This window comes from Melampsora larici-populina (genome assembly GCF_000204055.1).
Source record: "Melampsora larici-populina 98AG31 unplaced genomic scaffold MELLAscaffold_59, whole genome shotgun sequence".
In the NCBI taxonomy this organism is placed as follows: Eukaryota; Fungi; Basidiomycota; class Pucciniomycetes; order Pucciniales; family Melampsoraceae; genus Melampsora; species Melampsora laricis-populina.
In genome coordinates, this window is record NW_006768823.1 from 414,699 (window position 1) to 432,049 (window position 17,351).

Sequence of the window (17,351 nt, forward strand, 5' to 3'; positions counted from 1 at the left end):
TTTTCCTTTTGTAATTGATGTCCGGTCAAATTAGCAGATGGAGTTGAACCAGAAGGATCATTCTGTCGATCGATTTTTTTGATTTTAGATCGATCAATTCCAATAGCTAATTCACCGGTTCCTTTCTCATTAACGCGTTGAAAAAGATGACGTTTAGCTTCTGGGAATTGTTTAACCGAACGTGGATCAGGAATCGAGACAGGCGGTGGTTCGTTGAGAATGAAATCGAGTTTTGAAGGAGTTGGTTGAGCAGGATGAGAAACTGAGATGATATGTGTTGAAGTAGAATGAAGATGAACAGTTTGTAGTTGATCTGATAGAGGAACTATGACAATTTCAGTTGAAGCTCTGATTTGACCATTGAGATTGATATCGAGTGTGATTCTTTGATGAGTGACAGCAAAGGCACGATGAGTTGGTCCATGAGAGGACATGATGATTCCATCTGACTTGTACTTCAATCTTGATGACTTTGATCGATCTTGAAGTATTTGAAGTTTTGATGATCTTTTGAACCGTTAAAATCTTGAGAATGAAAGGTTGAGTTAAGAAGAACATGAGACGATGAGAAGAATAGTCAATAAACTACAGTTATCAAAACTACAGTCATTCGAAACAACATTAAAACTAACTTCATTTCAAATCCCATCTCAAATTCAAAATGTATGCGTCATCTTGGCACGCAAAACTGAATCAAAGTGATCTTCACAATTTAAGGAATTCATCTCACCAACTGTGTGCTCATGACCAAATGATACCAATTTATATCATCATCACTTCCTCATTGGATGTCTTTCAAATGGACTCTTTGATCCTACCCACCTAGTGATCATTTCTTGTTCTACCATCTCAACTGAATCTTTACTGAAACAGGACACAATGATAATAGTATATCTGTTCATTTCATCAGATTTATCTCATTGGTCAAAAGCTTTCAAGATGAAGGATTTAATTCCACACACACAATCAGTTCAGGCAGATTGATCTGAATGATTATAGTATTTTACCAGAAGGTAGCATCAGATCTCATACAATCGCAACGCACATCATAGATAAGAAAATTAACAAAGAATTTCATAAAATTTTTATTCTACAACAACATCTGAACAATTCTTTAAACCATATCGACTTGATTCTCAAACTAATCTTGCATTAGAATGTACTTTTTTAATATTCTTTCAACAGATTTTCTGTGACTTTTGTCACCAATTTTGTACATTCAAGTTCAACGACTTGACAAAAACATGCTCATTTCATTGAAAGTTGATATGCTCTTCTTAACCATCTCCTACGTCTTAGTGAAGGACCTAAAGATGCAGTACCATTAACGAGATTCCAACCATGTTGATCTAGATTCGAGCTAGTATGATCAATATGCCATCCTTCCGTAGGAATCCATTGAAACCCATCAGGAGGTTGAACGGCCCTACAAAACAACAACCAAGACCAATTAGAAGAAAGCAAGTTCTTGAAGAGGAAGAGTAGCTTACCAAAGACCTGCAGTGGGTTGAAGAACATGATCTGGAAGTTCTACCATCCAAGCTCTAGGATCGGTATTCTGTTCTAGAAAACTATCACTCCAACCTGGACCTGTGCCACCATACCTTTGATGTTCACAACACACCACAACCCGTATAGCAGGTGAATCGATGACATGATCAGGTAAAGCGTCATTCGCAATCACTCTTTCTACCACTGTCATGGATCTTCGAGTCGGAAGTAATGGTGTTAAATAAATCATAAATCTTTGTAAAGTTGGATGTTGTGCAAAGAACATCGATTCTCCTATTCCTAGTAATACCCAACGCCATGGTATGTAGGGACCCATGAAAAAGAAAAGGATTGAGGTGATTAAAGATAGGTGTAGGAGAGATAAAGAGTAATGAGGATTTGACCAATTTAAATAAGGTACGATTTGTGATTTGACTAAATCTGATGCTAATGAAATCCTTCCCATCATGATTTGAATGTTTTGCTATACAAATTATCACACCGTTTGTTAGTTAATTAGATTGTGAGTTTTGAAAAGATTCAAGATAAGATTCAAGATAAACCGAATTCCGTACCATATTAGAAAGGTAACTGCAAGAGTGAAACCAAAGTCAGTTAGTGTTGATCGAGCGTAAGTTGTGAAAGATCAGAGAATTAGATGACTAACTCGACAGAACCTTCCTTAGGTTCGTTTGTTGGTAAAGGATCATGTTGTTCATTCAAATTGATAACAGCTTCTTTGGAATCGATTTCATTTGAATTCGGGTATGCAGAAAGCAAGATGGCAATGATCGCAAGATTCGGAAGAAGAATAAAGAAAATAGGATTGATACCTAAGAAAGAAAGCAAACGAACCAAGAAGAATGGTCAGTAATAAATCATGATTGATCGAGAATCAACAGAACAACAAACATAACCAAGCCCATAAACAAGCCCAAAAAGTAGTTCGTAAAGCGTCTTTCCAAGTCAAGATATCTTCGACCCGATCTTGAAACCAAAAGATCGGACCACTCTTTGAAACAAAGTTCTTGAAATTGGTTGTAGTGGTTTGTAAACTTAATGATTCTTTATCATTTGAATTGATCGATGCTTGATTTGGGGAAGATTGGGTTGGATGACTTTGAGATGTGGCATTTAGAGTGGTTGAAGTGGCTGATGCTAGTACTGTACTTGCTATAACAGATCCTACTAAATCGAATGATAACTATCTTCATGGATTAGTTTAGTTTTTTGAATGAAGATGTTTGGTGAGGATTTCTTGATGACTTACGCTTGATTCGTTCTTGTTATCTGATGGCATCTTTTTCTTTTCTGGATTCGAATCTTGAAAAGTATTCTAAAGTGTAAAACAGAAACTTTAAAATCCAATTGTTTTTGTAAAGTCGTTCGTCAAACTTAAAAGATGACCTCAAAGCTAAACAAGATTTGATTGCATTCATCTCCTGAAGAACTCATACATACACTTAAATACGGAACAATGTACTTACAAAACTGGATGTGATCTGATCATCTGATGTTTCCTGTCATGTCCTTCACTAAACTTCAAACAAAGTCTCAAGTCGAAAGTGGTGCAGAGTTGTGCAAAGTGGTGGGGTGGTTTTTAGTGGCGCCTCGTGAGAATTGGTCAAGTTTGTTTAAGGTTATCTTGATATGTAAGTCACGAAGAGCGTGCACTGGGGCGCACCTCAACAAGGGTGCTCATTACCATTTACACTGGAAAATGATTGCAAGAAGATCAACTTAAAGACCACCACAATCAACAAGAACAACAAGAATATTCACCATCATCCAACAATCTGAAGATACAAAGTACGATCAAATATAGGTAATCAATCCAACGTTTCATGGGCGATATTATTATATGAATTCAAGTGAGTTTCTTTCTTTGTAATTTTGATTTGTTTATTTATTTACGTAAGATAAGTAATTCAATAACCGACCGGAAAGTTTTAGTTCAATCTCAGAAACCAAATCAACTCAAATCAACTCACACTATAACTTATCATCATCACACTTTACCAATCACACAGTTCTCATCAAATTAATCAATTATTATGTAAAACAACCAAATCAAAAGGAATCCAGCTTGACATTACACAAAGAGATGATGAACACATTCCATCCAAGTAAATGATCTTCAATCAACTCATTCATCATTCACAAGAAAAGGATACTTAAAACTAGAGAACGGGGCGACCATTCACCGAACAAAAGTTGAAAAAGAACAACATGACTGAAAAGATTTTAAATCAACTCATTCAAACTTATTTATCAACACCCTCATCAACTTCAACTTCAACTACGTTAAAAAACATTGAAGCACATTTAAAGAAATCATTTGATTTCTCATCTGATCATGGTATGATTATCAACTCTTTGAGCTTAGACCGTACTATTCAAAATCAAATCATTTTAAAATTACAACAACCTAATCATCATCAGCATTCAACAACTTTAGAACTGATTAGAATTCGATTTCAGCTAATCTCAGATTGGTTAAGGTTATCATCTTCATCTTCAACTTCTCCATCACTTATCAATTTATCTTTTTATCAATCAATTCATCATTCAATTCTCATCGATCAATCCATCTCCAAACAAGTCTTGAAGGATGAAGAAATCATTCAGTCTATCATTAACTCTATCAGCTCAATCACAAAGAATGGAAAATATATCACTGGTTATCATCAACTCATTCCGCTTATCATCAAACTCAACTCCAACAATCCAATCATTAATATTAACCAGGCCACTTCAATCACATCTCAACGATTCCATCAATCGGCTCGATTATTGATCTCCATCACTAAATTCTCATCGCCTCATCTCTCTAATGATGATGTCAATCAAATCATCCATCACCTCATTCTTCATCATCCATCAAACCATCAGGATCATCTTGAGCTCACTCTAGAGTATATACAGGCGTTGATTGTCTTTGGCTACGTACCATCTCGTGAAAGTTTGATTCATCTGGTGAAATTTGTAGCTAAAGTCATTGGTTCAAATCATCACTGTGAGTGATTAATCTAGTTTCTATCTTTTGATATTGTTCCTTGACTAAAATTCGAAAGGATACTGATCCCAATTCATTTACCTACCATTAACTTCAGCTTCGCCGATTATCAAACAAGCAAAAGAATGCATGAGAGATTTGATCAGGTCACCTTCCAATCAAGCCATTAGCTCATTAATTCATCTCATCTCAGAAGCTCGTCAGCATCCAGCTGATGTCGTCATTGGCTCAATTCGATGTTTACGTGAAGCTTTCAGAGATTATCAATCGATTTCAAACACTTTGACTCATCATCTAGAAGACCATCAACTCAAAACGGCACTCTCTTTACTTAGTCTTGGTCTTAGTTTGATCAAGCATGAATTGATGAGCTTCATCAATTTCACTACCAATATTAGTGATGCTCAACGTCGTCAGGAAGATTATCAAATTGAACAAGAAATCATTTACCTTTTGATTGATCGAATCCAGCTCACAATCGAACAACAGCATCTCCTTCAATCTCATCGATCTCAAGACCAACAGTCTTCCCGAAAACATGACCGCGGAAATTCAATTTCGACTTCTGATGTCAAACCCTTGCATCAATCACAACCTGTGTCATATTCAAAGTCAAATAATCATCAAGTCATCAAATCTGACGATCTGAATTCCATTCTTGATCTCATGATGGCCTTCTCAGATTCGGTTTTATCAGATTGGTTTCAGTCTGTCAACAATCCATCAGGTACGTGTGTGAACACTCTTTCTGTCTCTTTCTGTTCTCTTTCACCTATTCATTATTCCTTCAATGACTGACTGATTTCAACTTCATGGAATGATGAACAGTCGACGCAGCCCACCATCCACTCAAATCATTTGCTAAACTCTTCTCAATCATCTTCAATCAATTCACTTCCAGTAACTTCCAACCTCTCTCTGCTCATCATAACCAGATCACTATCGGCAAGTACTTTAAATTGGCCATTCGTCTCTCTCAACATCTTCCATCTTCTCTCAAACTTATTCTCATCGACCAAATCGATGCTGAGAGAGTTTGTGCACCTGATCACTCGCATTGGGTCTCCAATCTCAATTCACTTCTCAATGGGTTTTTCAACTTTGATCCTCCGCTTCCGAGTCACGCTACCAACAATACGACTCCTCAGTTGATCTCCGATTCAATACTTTCTAGTACCCCTCAGATCTCCACCAGCACTCAACTACGCTTGCTTCGCTTAATCTCGGATGTCTTTCTTAGTACTCGTGATCTAGATGATTGGAGACAACAACTTTTAGATGAAGTTATCTTCCCTATTCTCACACGTATCCTACTTTTACACTATTATCCTCCTTTTGATGATTCAGCTCTCATTGATGAATCTATGAATCTGATTCAAGAGATTCTCAAGAACGAATTAATCAATGATCTATTGGCCAGCGATGATTTGACTTGCTCCTCTACTCCATCGCAACCTTTGAATTGCGATACCTATGATCTGTTTCGAAACCTTTTGATACGTGCTGCTAGCGTTGATCGCTTTTATGAGTCTAAAGAGGTCAGCGAATTGATCAAGTCTAGATTTCAAGCCAATCTCCCATCCATGGCGCCTTCGAATTCCGCCGATTCACCTACTTTACTTTCTCCTGTTGCTCTTCCTACCTCCATTTCACCTTCAAAACCAGCCACTACAGTTACCACCACTGCTTTATCCAGCTCTGGCCCTCAGACATCCGGCCGTCCCACGAAATCTACCTCGCATCACTCAGCTTGTCTTAAACGTCGTGAAAAATTGGCCTACAAGGCTGTAATCACCTTTCTTAAACTCTTTCAAGATTGTTTAGCAATCTCGACTTCGTACTCCAATCTACAATGTGCTGCCATTTTCAAACACCTTGTCCAGCTCCTACGACCTGCGCAAGATCCTCACCTCGGTTTACCTATTGATTCTTCTCCTGTCTTCAATGGGAATCTCTTCAGTTTCAACGATCTAGACCATCATCTTAAGCGGACTAGCTCACCTTCCACTCTCCAATCTTCCGCCAAGCTCGCCATTCTTAAATGTTTGGTCAGGCTAAGGGCTGATGAAGAGCATCGGGTTCAGTTTGTACGAGATGTGAATATTGAAGGATTAGCTAGTATCATCGGGCGTGTAGTCTCTCGTGATGCGAAACCGTACGTAAAGTTTTGAATCAAATATTTCTCTTTTCATTGACTGAGAATTTGTCGCATTTGGACATACTTTTTGTTCTCTGACACATAGGACAGCTCCAACAGAGCCTAGGACGTACGATCGGAAAAGAGGCCTGACGCCAGATCAGAATCCGGTGACTAGCCCTACAGCCTCTCGTCTCAAGTCTCGAAGCATGAGCATCAATCATCCAATCAAGAAGGATCCCAATCTTGGAGATGAGAGTGAATTTATCGTTTTGTCACGCAAACCAACCGCCACATCGAGCATGACTTCAGCTGCTGAAGAGTTAGTTGATCGTCACCTATGGACATGTCCTGAAGATCTAGACGAATTCAATTGGCCTCCTCATATCCGTACTCAGTCGACTCATAGTCTTGTTACCTTTGATCATGTAACACGGAAAGATTGGGATCCATCATCCGAACAAAAGTCAATCTGGCCTCCGAAACCAGTTCCTCAATCGAGTAGCGCTTGTCAACATCATCAATTGGCACAAAATCTTACTATCTTACCTATCTCTGAATATTTAGCTGCATTGATTTCGATTTTGAGATATGATACTGATTGGGAACTGGTGTCTTACATATTATGTCATCTACCTGGTCAACTCTCCAACAAGCACTTTGTATGTGGACCTAATGCATCGCAACAGATTCATCAATTACGTCGATTCTTATGTTCTGGTATCAAACTTGATAAATTACTTGTCCAAGTCAGATTTCCACCTCGACAAAAGGTCAAACCGACAGATGCACATGCGATCACCTATCAAACGTTATCCACTTTGATCGCTTACAAAGCTTTGTTTGATAAGGCACAGGCAGACGAGTTGGTCGGATCGTTTGTGACGGGTTTAGGAAAGTACAAAGATACAGCCAAAGCTTGTATTCATGCTCTTTCACTGTCTTGTCATGAACTTCCACTCTCGATCACGAAATATTTACCTGAGATTTTGAGGGGATTGATGAGGATTGTATCATCGGCATTTGCATCGGTTCATATTTTAGAATTACTTGGATTCTTAGGACAGATGCCAACGTTGTATGCCAACTTAACAGAAGAAGAATTCAAAATGATCTTTGGGATTGCTTTACAATATATTACGAATCATAATCAACAAAGTTTACTAGAAGCTAAGAATTCGGTTCCATCGAGTCCTCATCCTGGATCTAAACTAGCTAATTCGAATTTAAGCATGACAGATAATAATCAATTGGGAGATGATGTTCAATTAGCCTTTCGTCAATATGTTTATCTTATGGCATTTTACGTGATTTCGCTTTGGTTTGTGTCATTGAAATTACCGGATCGAAGGAAATATGTTCGATTTATCACTCGGAAATTGATTCAAGCTTGTGAAGGTAAAGCAGAATTAGATGAACCCACTGAAGTTTGTTTTGATATGTTGAATCGATATACATATTCGAATGCGGAACCGAAACCGAGGAAGAAACATTCGAAATTCAATGAAGTGATTCATTCTTCATTGGGTAAACCGATTCGAACCTCTTCCTGGGTTGTGGGTTCGTCAATCCTAACGATCAAATGTCTTAGTAGACCTGGTTGGACAGAAGTTTGTGTGAGACGACCAAGTGGGATGGTGAAGATGATTTGGGAGTTGGAAAACTTGAGTGGTGATCATGCTGCTTCTGAATATGATGTTTTGGATATGGTGATCAGACATCGAGATACACTTTATTCTTCGGCATTTGATGAAGATGGATGGGTGGCTTCTACTCAACATCAACCAAACTCAAGTACAGATCCTGATCAAGAGATTGATCAATCAAATCCAGATCTTAATGAATCTATGACTGATCAAGGTTTGAAATTTGAAAAAGTTAGAGAAGTTAAACTTGATTCTATCTTAAGTCAATCTAGTGAAATCACACGTACGACTGGTATTGAACCTAATTATACTAATCTGGTCGTCGAACCTAGTTTCTTTGCACTGCAATTATTACCATTTAGTGATTCGTCATCACTTCAATCATCTTCAAGTAACACATCTCTCGATTACAAACCGATGCTGATTCCAGATGGTGTACGTTATCAAAGATCAATCGACACCATAGATCGTATACCTGTAGTTGAATTTCATAAATTAGGAGTGATTTATGTGGGACCAGGTCAAAAGACAGAAGAAGAGATTTTAGGAAATTTAGAAGGATCGAAAGCTTATATTGATTTTTTAAGTTCGTTAGGAACTTTGATTAGATTAAAAGGATGTGAAGGTTATAATACCGGAGGATTAGATGTCAGATCAGATGAACATGGAAGATATGGATATGTTTGGGGTGATGATATTACACAAGTGACCTTTCATGTGGCCACTCTGATGCCGATCGAAACCGAAAGCCACGAAGGAGACATCATTAACAGATCAGAAGGATTGTTGAAGAAGAAATCATTGATTGGAAATGATTATGTGGTGATTGTGTTTAATGAATCAGGATCAGAGTATAAGTTTGGATGTCTTTCATCAGAATGTAATTATATTAATATTATCATTGAACCTAACACGCCTAGAACGAATTTAACATCTAATGATTTAAAGTTTTATAAGATTTCATTACAACTTAGACCTGGTTTACCATTTATTGGACCGATTGAAAACTTTAAATTAGTTTCAAGTTCGATGATTTCAGAATTTATTAGAAGGATTTCCATTAATGCCAATACGTTTGTTCAAGTTTATTTAGGTACAGTTGGAACTGGTAATCGGAAATTAGAGTATGTTTCTCATTGGAGAGGTAGGTTAAGAGAAATTAAAAGGTTAAAAGAAAGAGTTTTGAAGTTTGAAGTAGAGAAGAAGATTAAAGAAGAAAATGAAATGAGAGACAGAAGAGGTGAGAATTTGGGTCATCATGCTGGTAATGGAGTAGGGGGAAATGATGGTGAATTTGATGTAGATGGATTAGTTGATTTAAGAGATTTTAGTTCATGGACTGGATAGTGTTCATTCTGATCATCTTGATGTTGGTTTGTAAGGTTTTTAGTTTTGTTTTGTTTTTCATTTGGTTCATATTGGGATTTACAAAGAAACATGCAACTTTTTTTTATTTGTCTGGTTTAAGTTTTTTTTTGTTCAATATTGATTAGAGAAAAAAAGGAAAAAGAAATCACAATATGTAACTAAGTTAGATACATACATAGATAGATGATGAAAGAAAAGTAAATAAATACATTCAGTATATAGATAAATATATAGATATGATTAAAGAAAATGAATAAAGAAATTAGTTTTTGATTTGTTTGAACATTTGTTTTTTAGTGAAATTTTTTCGAGTTGTTGAATATATGTATATGTAATGTTTGTTTTTTGAAGAAGGACTTCTTTTGCAGGTTATTTTTTCTTTTTTGGAAAGAAATTTGATTTGATTTTTAAAGATTTTTTGGGATTTTGTTTTTGTTGAAGAGGAAAGTTTGTGAGTGAAAAAGTTGGTTTGATGTGATCTGGAAGTATTGGAAGTGAAATAGATGGGATTGAGTGTATGGTTTTTCTTTGCACACAAGAGACCTTTCCTAGGCTGCAGGTTGTTTTTTTTGGAAAGACTAGAGAATATGTGGACATGCCCTCAACAGGGGACCTGGTTATAAGACGTACACCACAGGGCAACTTTTGATGTATGGTATATGAACAACTGAGCTCCAGGAACAGGTGGGGTTCATGTTGGGATCAGATGAAGGAAACACAATTGAGGCTAGGTGCTCTGAGGGTGGTTGATGATGTATCCAGAACATAAAATCTCAGGTCAAATTGGGCCCACATAGACCACAATGTCCTTGGTGTGTGAGTTGAGTGAGATGTTGGGTACATGTTTGCACCCATTCTGGGTCGGAAGAAGGGTACAATCACAATGGGTTCTGAGCACATTGGCAGATATGTGAGCAATGGGTGAACTATAAATCTGTGATTCTCATATTGCAGTACAGCCAACAAATTTACCTCAGATTAGCCTTTAAGGGGTTTCCAAGTTGAAGGCTTTTATGTATTTTTAAACAGCAACTTGCCCATCAATATGCCTGTGTTTTTTGAAGGGGACACCTTTTTAGGTGTCCTGCTTTAAGATTACATTGGCTTTGCAAAGGTTTTTTTATGAATAACTTGTCCAAATTTGTAGAAAACATATGCAAAAAGATTAAACTTGAAAACCTTCATTGAAACATCCTCAAATCCTTGGACAGCATCTTTCTGAGGATTGGAGCCAAGGTATTTTTGGGGGCAAAACAATGACCTGGATTGAAACCTCAGACAAGATATGTCTAGGGATTTGCACCCAATGAGGCCTCTGATTCCGCAAATGAAGATGGACTTTTAATAAGGTTAAAACACAATATGTGAAGGAAAAACAAGACAATAAAGCATAAACAGAGTATTGACCAACAGTTCAGTTAACACAATAAGTTGATGATAAAGAGACAATAAAAACACATTGACCTTAGATATCTTGTTCCATCAACAACAATGGGTCATTGTGTTGCAAAAAGTGCGCAACACAACACATTGAAACACACCTGCTTGGACTTCTGCCAATTGCATTGCCCCATCAAGCTGGGAGTTCTCTTCTTTTGGTTTGTGTTGATGGGCAACACAACTAGAGCAACCCTGACAGCGGGCTTTGGAAATAGTCAGAAGGACCTTCTGGGTGGCAGAAAGTATTTGTTGATCTGATTGGGTCTTCCTTGTGCCAAGGAACATCAAATATGTACTGTGTTGGTTGAAGGTTGAAGTGCTGTCAAGCTTGCACATAAGTAGTCCAAGAGGCCTCAATGGCCTTGGGTGTAGAATAGGTAGAACAAAATAAACATGTGATATTTTAAAATTACATGAACATTTGTCTATTTGACTTCATGAGTAGATAATAAGTTCTGAAATATAATATCATTAATGTGACTGTTTGCACTGATTTTTGCGGTTTTCCAAGGGTTGTGTCTCCAGCAATGCAATGGGGGCTTGCCAACACCAGTTGTGTTTCTCAGGTCTGGGTGGGAATATCTTTTGTTGTGTTGCAAGCAATGCAACACAGCGGCCCATTGTTGCCATCAAGATTCCTAGAGCGGATCAAAGGGGTCACTACATAAAGAAAACAAACACACACATCCACAATTACCCCTGAATGAAAATTTACCACTGAATCTACATCACCCCCTTTCTCCCTTTGTACACTGTCTTAGACATTCCAAATTTCTAATTACACACCCACACTAAACAGACTGGGGATTGTATTGACACTTGAACAATGAATTCCAACATGTCAGACAGTTGTCCTTCCAGAGCAGTCATGTTGTGGCCAAAATGAATGACACATTCCAGATATCATTTGTTTTCTATTCTATCTTTTAATCTTGTTTATGATCAATTTCACTGCTGGGAATCCTAGCATCAAGCCTAGGACTAGTGACAACATCTCTTTAATTTCAAATTACCTCTCTTGAATAAAGACAAGTTGCTGGTTACCTGTGGTTACTGCTTCTCCAACTCACCATCCACTTCCAATCCCCAATTCACTCATCATTTTGCTTTCTGAGTGCTATTATCATGATCAGTACTGTATCTAGTCACAGATTGATCATCATCTTCCTCAGTTTTTCTTGCTGGCACTGTTCATTATATGTTAGTTTATCTTTGTTCAATCACCAAAACTCAAACTTGACGCCCCTTCATAGATAGGGTATAAAGAGCATACAGCTGTCTAAAAGAATTAGAAGACGCCTCATTCAAAAGAAACAATGATTGGTTTGTGGATGAACATACCCCAGCAACATCAAAGATCACAGGAGTTGAAAAGAACAAGATTCAGTGTGATAGAGGGAATATAAATAGGGTGCATTTGAGCTTGAGATGTAGCTGCAGTTGCTTATAACAGAGTTAATTGGGGTTTGGTTAAAAATGGGAATCAGCTTCCATTGTTTGACAAAATCAATGTTTGAAACAAGGAGAATCAAGGTGAAATTGACCAAAAGTTGAAAGAAATAGTGACACAATTGAACAGAAGAAGTTGCCAACTTCAAAAATGAAAGGTAACCTTATTTGAATAACACTAACACTACTCAACAGGTACATAATAGAGAACAGGGCATCTGCAAGTACCTTGTAACAATTTTTTTACATAGGATGATACTCTTTTTCAAGAGTTTTTTTGAATTGCTTTTGTTCAAGAGGAAAGTTGATCATAAGAGGAAAACTTTACTTGTTATGAGGTAGCAGGGACCTGAATCAAAAGGAATCAAGTGAACAGGTTTTATTGGCACACAAGAAAGATTTTTATGTCATAAACTCACATCAACTTGTTTGATAATTTTATTCATATACATCTGTAAGCCATGAAATCTCACCTGATTCAAACACTTCAACTCATGAAATTACTTTATTCATATTTGATGTCTTCTGACTTTTTACTGGATAGGATATGATTTCATACAAAATGAGTGATCTTTGTTGGTTCTTGGTCAAACCCTTGCGGGAGTATTGTGCTCTTTTTCTCAGTTATGCTTCCAATGCTTGAAAAATTATTGAGCAAGATGGGTAGATACTGAGGGAATCAAGAAATTAGATTGATTACCACAAAAGCAAGTCTGAACTATGATCCAGAATGCTGGATGGGAATGCTCACTCAACACATGCCGTTTTTCTCTCAAAGCGTGAGTTTGTAAAGAACGCTGATATCATTTTGTAACCAAAAAAATTAGTGAATGAAAGGAAATGTCTTCGAAATATTTACGGAATTGAATGAATTACACAATTGTCTGAGTACTCATGTGAGATGCAAAAAGGCCACATAGAGCCAAATAAATAGACCTGCTGAATGAAATATGATTTAAAAGTTCAAAGGCTCGAAATAAGAAGTCGCTCTTCATCCTTTCACAGGGTGATTGATTATTTGAGTATCCGCGAAAGGTATCTAGTTTTTCGGGCTTAGCAAGGTGCTACTGTCCTCCAAATTATTCAAACTTGATAGCTCATGATTTTGTTGTCATTTTTATAGAGGCTGAATGGGGTTGGGATACCACTTTTCGGAGCTAAAAGAGCAAAATCGAATCACTGGTGAGAAAAATGTCTTCTCATAAACTTGCAGTTGCCATTCCTGCAACTTGCAAAAAAACTCACCCAGCGCAGTTGCCCGCTATTAGGATATGTTGGCAGTGGTATAAAATTCTGCGAGAAATCTTGCCCACTTGGCTTTCCACTGCGTTGGATCCGATTTTACAGGTACAGAATGAACTTTGGCGGCTAGAAGTCGTTGCATGGTGAGTCGAAGTCGAGATTCAAAAATCCCAGGCTCGATGGCTTCCCCAAACCAGCGACGAACAGCAGTGTTCGGATCATTTGGCTCCATACCGATGTACTTGTACAAAAGTTGGGCTCCCTCGGTGAGCGTACTTTGCGAAGTGTGAGGGATTTTGGGTGCCTCCAAGGCTATTCTCAGTTTTACCATCAGATTTGGGTCAAAGCCTTTTGATAAGAATTCCAATCGCAAGCCATCGTTGATCCATGTGCCCCGTTCAAGATTCTCATCGGACAAGGGCTGTCGAAAACTACTCTTGACATTACCAACGAGCATGTTGAATCGCTGGCTATAGGTAGATGTGTGACAGTTTGCTGAAAGCCGAGAAGTGTGAGATGTTCGAGGAGGATTTGGACCATCTGATGGACTGAGGCAGAAAATTTGCAGCCAACCCTTCTCTGCAGAAATGTCCCAAGGAATAGTTTGTTGATTGGCATTCGTCCGCCTACTGAGTATCAGTAGAAGCACTCGACGAGCCTCATTCAATTCGGCGGCGCTCCACCTTCTGTTTTTGGCCTCCCATAATTTTAACGAATCCCCAATTTTGATGACGACTTCCCAGTTCAATCCGCGTGACCACAGCATATACATATCCTCCTTCCTCCACCAAACCGGCTTCTTTCCTCTTGCACTCATCACGGTCAAAAGGTGACATCTACGTTGAAGCTCTTGAGGATCCATGACGCGTTGATACCAACGACAAACATTCACCAGTCGTGCATACGTTTCAGGAGTATTGAATGGTCCTCTTGCTGCCAGGTTTGACCATCCATTTCGGCTCGATTCCAAAAGACTTTCCTCAGGTCGACCGTGTTGAATTGCTTCGCCAAAGATTCCCCGAAGTTCACTTTCCAAGGGGTCATCCTTGTTTCGCAATGTCGATATTGTTTTTTCAGAATTCAGCCCTCGTGTCTCCATGTTGACTTGATAAGTATTACGTCGTAAGATACCCTCAACCAAAATTCCAGTCTGGATAGGTCTAAGGGATTTTATTGATGGACGTGGAAAGAATGCATGATCTATGAGGCGGGCATTGATCATCGTGTTGCTCGGATAGTCAAACTGAAGACTTATATCGGCTAATGTGTTTGCGAGCATGTATGCTTGAGAATAAGGTGCATTGGTCCAACACAAGAGGAGTACCGTCATCGAAGAAATTAGATCTATACGCCATGTACTCAGCATTCTCGACGAGCGAAAGGTAAACGCGTTTTCAATAGATGTGCATGAATTTTCAAGGTATGTAAAATTGGTATTGTGGGTTTTAATAATGTTGACTCGGGTCGGAAACGATCGTGGATGGTTGAAGAGTTTGTATAGAGAAAAAACACAGCTAAATTCTTCAAGGTGAATTGGTCAATGCTGAGCTACATAGTCATCCTTGCAATTCCAGGAAGTACTCACAAGATCAACGTATTTTTTTTAAGAAGGGCAAGTTGTCCCTTGAAGTTTGATGTTGTTTTAATGAAGGCAAGAAAGATTGAAAGGCGAAAGGAGACCTTGGGGTGATTAATGAGGGTAAATAGATATTTGATGTGAAAGACTCTGCATTGGGAATGGTGAATAGAGACCGGAAGGAGAAGGACAGGGGTCAGGATTGGGACCTGAAGCATTCAGCTCCAAGTTAGAGATTTTTTTCTGATGCGCTGTATTGGAAAATATACTTCACTTCGCAAGAGGCGGAAAAGAAAAGTCGAAAAAAGGTTCGAACGCAGAGATATCAGCACTTTGGCTCTAAATGACTCAAGATGGGGGAAACAATAGAGCTAATTGTGTACGGTGTAAGTGTTTGAAGGGACCCTCCGGCCATGGCGGACATCTTTCATGCCATCACAAAAGTTGATATGTACATATGATGGTCTTTCATTCGTGCAGGCTCATGACGAAGGAGCAGAGTCTTGCTCTTGCAGCTCCATATGACATATGACCTCCCGCTTGCTCAGAGTGTTGACTCAAGACTTGCAATAACAGGATCATACTTTTTGTCTTCCAACCATTTGGAACGATCGACTCAAATCACTGCCACATCCGCTGTAATTTAGTAGGTTCAGTCCGAACCCTGCGAGAGATACTTCTACAAGAGATTTAAGTTACGGGTGGACCAGCAAATGAACACGTGACTAACAACATGGGGTTGGAGGACAGACGGGATAGCCTAGTGATAAAAACAGATACATCTGATTTGTGTTTGAGCTGCTATTGAACAGTAGGATCCCGGGATCCTCACCTGGTCATCATCCCTGAGTTGGAATATGTGCTTCAAACAGTAAGAAGCTAGACCAATGTTGAAGCCATCGGGCGTGTACATATAAGCATATAAGTGTTCGGACTGAGCTCCAAGATGAATATATGAAACATCATCCTCTCCTTCGATCATAGATTGCATTCACAGTATCTTCAGAGGCCAAGCCAGTTAGTTTCAGACGTGTGATGGCATATCGGGAACTCTCTCCAAGAGGCGGCGAGCATTCGCATGCGATATTGTCGGCTGATATGTACCATGAGAGTGACTCTGACTCCCAACCACAGCTGTCTATGGCACGCTTGTACTTGATGACGAGGTCCGAAGTTGAACCTTGCCTTCTTCGAACTCTTTCCCTTCATCAAATATCCTCATTCCATCAACGACACGCGTAGAAACATTTGAAAACTCATCTTCCATTGACGCCCCTTCCTCTTTCAAAGCCCTTCGCCAGCTGATGCGCCCGCTCACAACTTTAGATTGCGTGTTAGACAAGACGCGAACAACAATAAGAAATATGGCAATCCAGTCTGCAACTCCTACCGGTATCTCGGATTCCCCCAACAGCCTGTATGTCTGGTAGAAGCGGACGTACCACGAGTCAATGTTCTAAACAAAGTTGTTCAAAATGAGAGAGGGCAGCTCTTTGATACCGTCAGGAAAAGTTGCTTCTCTGTAAACTAGTCGCACCTTATTGAGAATGTCTTTTATTTTCCGTATGTGGTACAGGACCTTATACGGAGTGAAGTAAGGAGAGGTATTTTTGCTTCAACGTGGATCAGATAATTGAAGGAATTTCCAGTGGGATGCGGATGAAGACAAATGTAGCAAGCATTGAATGATAGCAGCGCGACTTCGATGCAGAGAAGCAATGATTGGAAATCACAATCCTCTGCCAGATTGATGCGCATTCATCCAAAAACCTCATTGATTTACCCAATTGGCGTCATGGGACACGGGCCTACCAACTTGGTATATAGTACCAAGGGCAAGCTTCCAAATGCTGGGGGAGGAATGCTAGGATCTTCTTCGCGGTTCGACGTGGCCTGTCTCACTCTCGAACACCTGTCAAGTATTCACAGTGATCAGTGAGGGCAGTATGTGTTAGCCGTTTATGGATGAGTCATCAACAACCTCTT

General features: G+C 38.9%; 3 protein-coding genes across 3 annotated transcripts; 1 reads left to right on the forward strand and 2 right to left on the reverse strand.

Annotated features, from left to right (window-relative positions):
- Positions 1-1,248: 1,248 nt before the first annotated feature.
- On the reverse strand, positions 1,249-2,791 carry MELLADRAFT_111926 (uncharacterized protein; the record flags this gene model as incomplete). Its single annotated transcript, XM_007416326.1, has 6 exons — positions 1,249-1,426; positions 1,491-1,975; positions 2,067-2,082; positions 2,159-2,324; positions 2,404-2,695; positions 2,762-2,791. The coding sequence occupies 6 exons, from the start codon at positions 2,789-2,791 to the stop codon at positions 1,249-1,251; spliced, it is 1,167 nt and encodes a 388-aa protein (XP_007416388.1).
- A 4,764-nt stretch (positions 2,792-7,555) lies between these two features.
- Positions 7,556-9,637, forward strand: MELLADRAFT_39743 (uncharacterized protein; the record flags this gene model as incomplete). Its single annotated transcript, XM_007416303.1, has 3 exons — positions 7,556-7,802; positions 7,860-8,312; positions 8,445-9,637. Coding segments are annotated over 3 exons (1,893 nt in total), but the record flags the coding sequence as incomplete, so codon positions are not given.
- Positions 9,638-13,811: 4,174 nt separating this feature from the next.
- MELLADRAFT_93339 (uncharacterized protein) lies at positions 13,812-15,119 on the reverse strand (the record flags this gene model as incomplete). Its single annotated transcript, XM_007416325.1, has 1 exon — positions 13,812-15,119. The coding sequence occupies one exon, from the start codon at positions 15,117-15,119 to the stop codon at positions 13,812-13,814; it is 1,308 nt and encodes a 435-aa protein (XP_007416387.1).
- Positions 15,120-17,351: the final 2,232 nt, after the last annotated feature.